A 1,599-nucleotide genomic window follows, 5' to 3' on the forward strand; every position below is an offset into this window, starting at 1 on the left:
TTTTATGAATTTCCTGATTACAGAGGCTGACTGGAAATCTAATTTTATTGTTACAGATTTTTAGTTTTCAATTCATTTTTTAAAATTTCTCTTTTTTTAGATTGAGTTTTACAAATTGCATTTTCTTCTAATTGCGTTTCACGTTCTCTTCACTTCGAACGCTTAATCCATGACATTTCTAAAAATCTGTCTAAAAAAAAAGAAGTGAAGAAATTAATTTAACAAAAAACATTTTATGTAAAAATCCTGTATAATTTTTTTTATTTAAAAATCTAAAATATGAAAATAAAATCAAAAATAAAATGGAAACTATATAAAAATAAAAAAAAATAGAAACAAAAAATTCTGCGACCAAATCTAAAGGAAAAAATAATTTGACGAAACAAAATTTTTATTCAAACGTTTTTAAATTCCTGGAATGCATTTATTTCTATTTATAAAACATGTTTGTTTCCAACAACTATGGAATAAAATTCACTCAGAGATCAGTAGATATGCTGACTGCGTCTCCTCTCTGATTGGCCGCCGCAGGCCGCTACAGCTCAGAAAGTGACGTATGGAGTTATGGGATCCTGCTGTGGGAGACCTTCAGCCTGGGGGTGTGTCCCTATCCGGGAATGACCAATCAGCAGGCTCGGGAGCAGGTGGAGAAAGGTACAACCGAGGCACTGGAGTTTAGAAGTCGTTTGTACGATGAGAAGCTAACTATGTGCTTTATGGTTGCTAGGCTACAGGATGTCGTGTCCTCAGCGCTGCCCTGACGAGGTGTACAAAGTGATGCAGCGCTGCTGGCAGTACAACCCAGAGGAGCGGCCCAAGTTCTCCGAACTGCAGAGGGATCTCGCTGCCATCAAGAAGAAATGAGTGGAGGAGGAGGTGGCCACGCCCTCAGCAGCGGAGTGGGCGGGGCCTGAGTCTTACTTGCTGTTCGGGAAGTGATGTCACACAAGGGGTCTTAGTGCACAGGTGCTAAGAAACGGGCGACGAGTCGTAAACAAACACTAAAGAAAAGCAAAACCAGATGGAAGCAGTACAGTGGAGAAAAAAAACGCTTCAATGAACAAAAGTCGCGGATCTGAACGAACTGCGACGTTTCAAAATGTTTATTTTTTACACCAGCTTTTGTTTTTTATTATACACGGAATGTAAAGAAAAGCCACTAAGCCCCGCCCCTTAGCATCAGACGTCTTCCATCCTAAAACTCTTTCCTGTTTCTTTTACTTTAACTTCTCCTTTATTTATTGTTTTAATTTGTTTTTATTTACAACAGCCAGCTGTCAGTCACCTCAGGCCCCGCCCAGTCTGACTTTGACTAACAATGCTTCTTACTAAAAGGGTCGTCATGGTAACTGAAACATCATGACCCCTGCTCGGTCGGTCGTCATCATTTCCCGGACCTGTGTGAGGACGGAGCTGAAATGAGCTCAGAGCGCCACCTACTGTCTGAGTCAGTGAACTCCAGTGTTTTGTTTTCAGCACTAATCTTTTGTTTTTTATAAACTTGTTATAAAGAATTTGTATCATTTATAATGAAAATAAATCATATGACTGTAAAAAGCTCATCTGGTTTGTTGGAGGAAACAAGTTCAGAGGTGAAAG

At 39.3% G+C, this 1,599-nt stretch overlaps 1 protein-coding gene across 1 annotated transcript in view; it reads left to right on the forward strand.

Annotated features, from left to right (window-relative positions):
• fer (fer (fps/fes related) tyrosine kinase) overlaps nt 1-1,535 on the forward strand; it is a 19,156-nt gene extending 17,621 nt beyond the window's left edge. Inside the window, exons 19-20 of the mRNA XM_015395498.1 lie at nt 532-654; nt 728-1,535. Coding sequence (XP_015250984.1) covers nt 532-654; nt 728-864 — 260 coding nt within the window. The 3' untranslated portion in view covers nt 865-1,535. The remainder of the gene's footprint in view (nt 1-531; nt 655-727) is intronic.
• The last annotated feature ends 64 nt before the right edge of the window (nt 1,536-1,599 follow it).

This window comes from Cyprinodon variegatus, unplaced genomic scaffold (genome assembly GCF_000732505.1).
Source record: "Cyprinodon variegatus isolate N-32 unplaced genomic scaffold, C_variegatus-1.0 Scaffold743, whole genome shotgun sequence".
In the NCBI taxonomy this organism is placed as follows: Eukaryota; Metazoa; Chordata; class Actinopteri; order Cyprinodontiformes; family Cyprinodontidae; genus Cyprinodon; species Cyprinodon variegatus.